Source organism: Sphaeroforma arctica, assembly GCF_001186125.1.
Source record: "Sphaeroforma arctica JP610 unplaced genomic scaffold supercont1.851, whole genome shotgun sequence".
Taxonomy (NCBI): domain Eukaryota; class Ichthyosporea; order Ichthyophonida; genus Sphaeroforma; species Sphaeroforma arctica.
The window spans coordinates 19,933-22,413 of record NW_014039707.1 but is presented as its reverse complement, the minus strand read 5'-3'; the positions used below and the strand labels follow the sequence as shown (position 1 = coordinate 22,413).

Below are 2,481 nucleotides of genomic sequence, written 5' to 3'. Positions count from 1 at the left end.
TAATATAATATATAGTATATATATATAATATATATATATATACATATATATATGTATATGGGGTTTTGTCATGTTATTTTGTATCCCGTCTGAAATATCCATCGTTGTGATTACCCTAGCAGATATTGTGATTTGATCATGGAAGCAGAATGAATTGTGTTGGTTTAAGCAATCTAACCTTGTTTCTCCCGGTTCTATTTGCACAGACACTTGTTGCTGCCTTGCTAAGTTTGATGTTACTGACAATGATGCTGGCTCTGTGTGCGAAAAAGAAGCAGCGATTACCACCGCCGAAAACTGTACCCCTGTCCGAAGTCGTATCTCAAGGCGGAACTGCAAATCAACCAACCGAGACGGCACCATTAGCCATTCAGACTGTTCCTGCAGCACGGAAAGAAGAGCCTCTACCCCCGATCCCAGTGGAAAGTGCAGGTGAAAATGATCCCAAAGCCCCTCCAGAAAGCAAAGGCGATACCTACATGCAGGTGAGGTTGTGGATTTGTTAGCTACAGCCACTCGCAAGGGCTTATTGTCACCGATCTTACAATTACTGTCGTGGATCGTGATACGGCATGTCCGATTTTCAATGTCCGATTTTCAATGTCCGATTTTCGATGTCTGATTCTGGCCTCGTAGGATGATGCTTGCGCCGATTAGGAACTGTCAATCGACTAAAAACACACAAGAACTGTAGCAGAAAAAATCTTGTGTAAAGCACTATGCACTCGCGATCATTTCATACACTGTGTCCAAGTACGTTGCTAAATACAGGTTAAGGGTCTTGCTATATACGAAGAATGCTTCCGCGCTTAAACCATCACTAAGCGTATTGTCGTAGACCCTCTCTTATCTACTCCTTGTACCGAGGCAACAGGCTTAGTATATGTTTATGACTAGCATCGTTTTTTGTTTTTATAAATCGTGTAAAACCATGGACAAAATCCTATTGACGTAGTATAGGGTACTGAAAAAGTCTTCGTAGCCTGATATTGGTGAGTAACGTCTATAGTACGAGTCAGCGACCTGTATGGAATCTCGACATGGGGTTCAGAGGATCGATACAAATTGTCTGAAACTTTTCTACTCAAAAAGTGTCTGAAACTCTTCTACTCAAAATGTGCACTCACATAGACATACAGCTTCTCCAGCATCAAGCGCGAACTTTTCGAGGAAAAAATACTAAAGATGAAACAGGTAAAAGGCCAATGTCATTTCACTCTATATTCGTCAGAAGGCTTACTAAACATTCTACATTCGTGAAATTTTTATTGTATTGTAGCAGCAATCTTTATTGGATTGTAGCAGCTACTTGAAATAAGCGTATGCATACGAGCACTTCAGTTTGGATCATATGTCTTGGTATATATTAAAACTGCTGCCCACTGATATTGCAGTTTTCATTCTCCCTCATTGAAACCATGGAGCAATTAGTAGCAGTTACAGACCCGGAGGATTGTAAGCATTCATGTGTATTTAACTATTTTTGCAGAAAGTCAGTCATCGATTAGCATTCACCACCCACCCTTTTCTTCACTCGAGAAACAAGCACCTCTAGAAGATGTGCATCTTACACACATATTTTAGTATTCGTATCAGAAACCTCGTTAATATGCGCATACATACACACATATTAAGTATTTGTATCTAGCACATCTAGAAAAAGTGCGTACTTCCACACACATATTTTAGTATTTGTATGAAGCACCTCGAGAAAATGTACATATATACACACATATTGAAATATATGTATGTATTATTGTATTGCTCTATTGGCCCGAAACCGCACTCATGAACCGTGTGTGCAAGGAGTCAAGAGGATGCCAAATCATATTTTCTTGAAAGTCACATTAAGTACTATCCGATGCATGTCACCCCTGCGAAAGTCCTACTGGACTGAAGCACTTACAGCAACTAGAACCTAGCATGGCCCGCAGTCCTCGCCTATATCGCATACATCTGTCAAACGCCTTCCTCCAACCCGCACTATATGAACGGGTATCGACACCTTTGCCCCATGCTGCGAATAGCGTCAGGGATTCTTCAGTGAGTTTGACCGGATAGAGTCAGAGGAAGAGAAGTTCGGCGACCAACTGACAGCCTCTACTGCTGCAACGAACGCTGGATCAATCAAGAATAGATACACCAACATCATCGCAAAGGATTGGAGTCGAGTAAAGCTCAAGTATGTACAGGGGGTATCTGTATCGGAGCTGAAATATATACACTTATACATATCCAACCATTTCACATCTGTGTTATGGTATGCATGTGCTTATGTGCCCTCTCATATATATGCTGCAGAACTCAGTGGCCACCTGTATTTATACACGAGTAAAATGACAGCCATTCTGAGACACCGTCCTCAGCATATCTATTATATATATAACTACAAATGTCCCAAAATTAATATTTCCGCCCGAACTCGCAATTGTCCTGGAACACTCGTTCAACCATATGTAGTATGTATGAGAGTATATACAT

At 40.8% G+C, this 2,481-nt stretch overlaps 1 protein-coding gene across 1 annotated transcript in view; it reads left to right on the top strand.

The window, feature by feature from the left end:
* The first annotated feature begins 205 nt into the window (after nt 1-205).
* SARC_08919 (hypothetical protein) overlaps nt 206-2,481 on the top strand; it is a 6,747-nt gene continuing 4,471 nt past the window's right edge. The window contains exons 1-3 of the mRNA XM_014297088.1: nt 206-485; nt 1,132-1,194; nt 2,028-2,182. Of these exons, the coding sequence (XP_014152563.1) occupies nt 234-485; nt 1,132-1,194; nt 2,028-2,182 (470 nt within the window). The 5' untranslated portion in view covers nt 206-233. The remainder of the gene's footprint in view (nt 486-1,131; nt 1,195-2,027; nt 2,183-2,481) is intronic.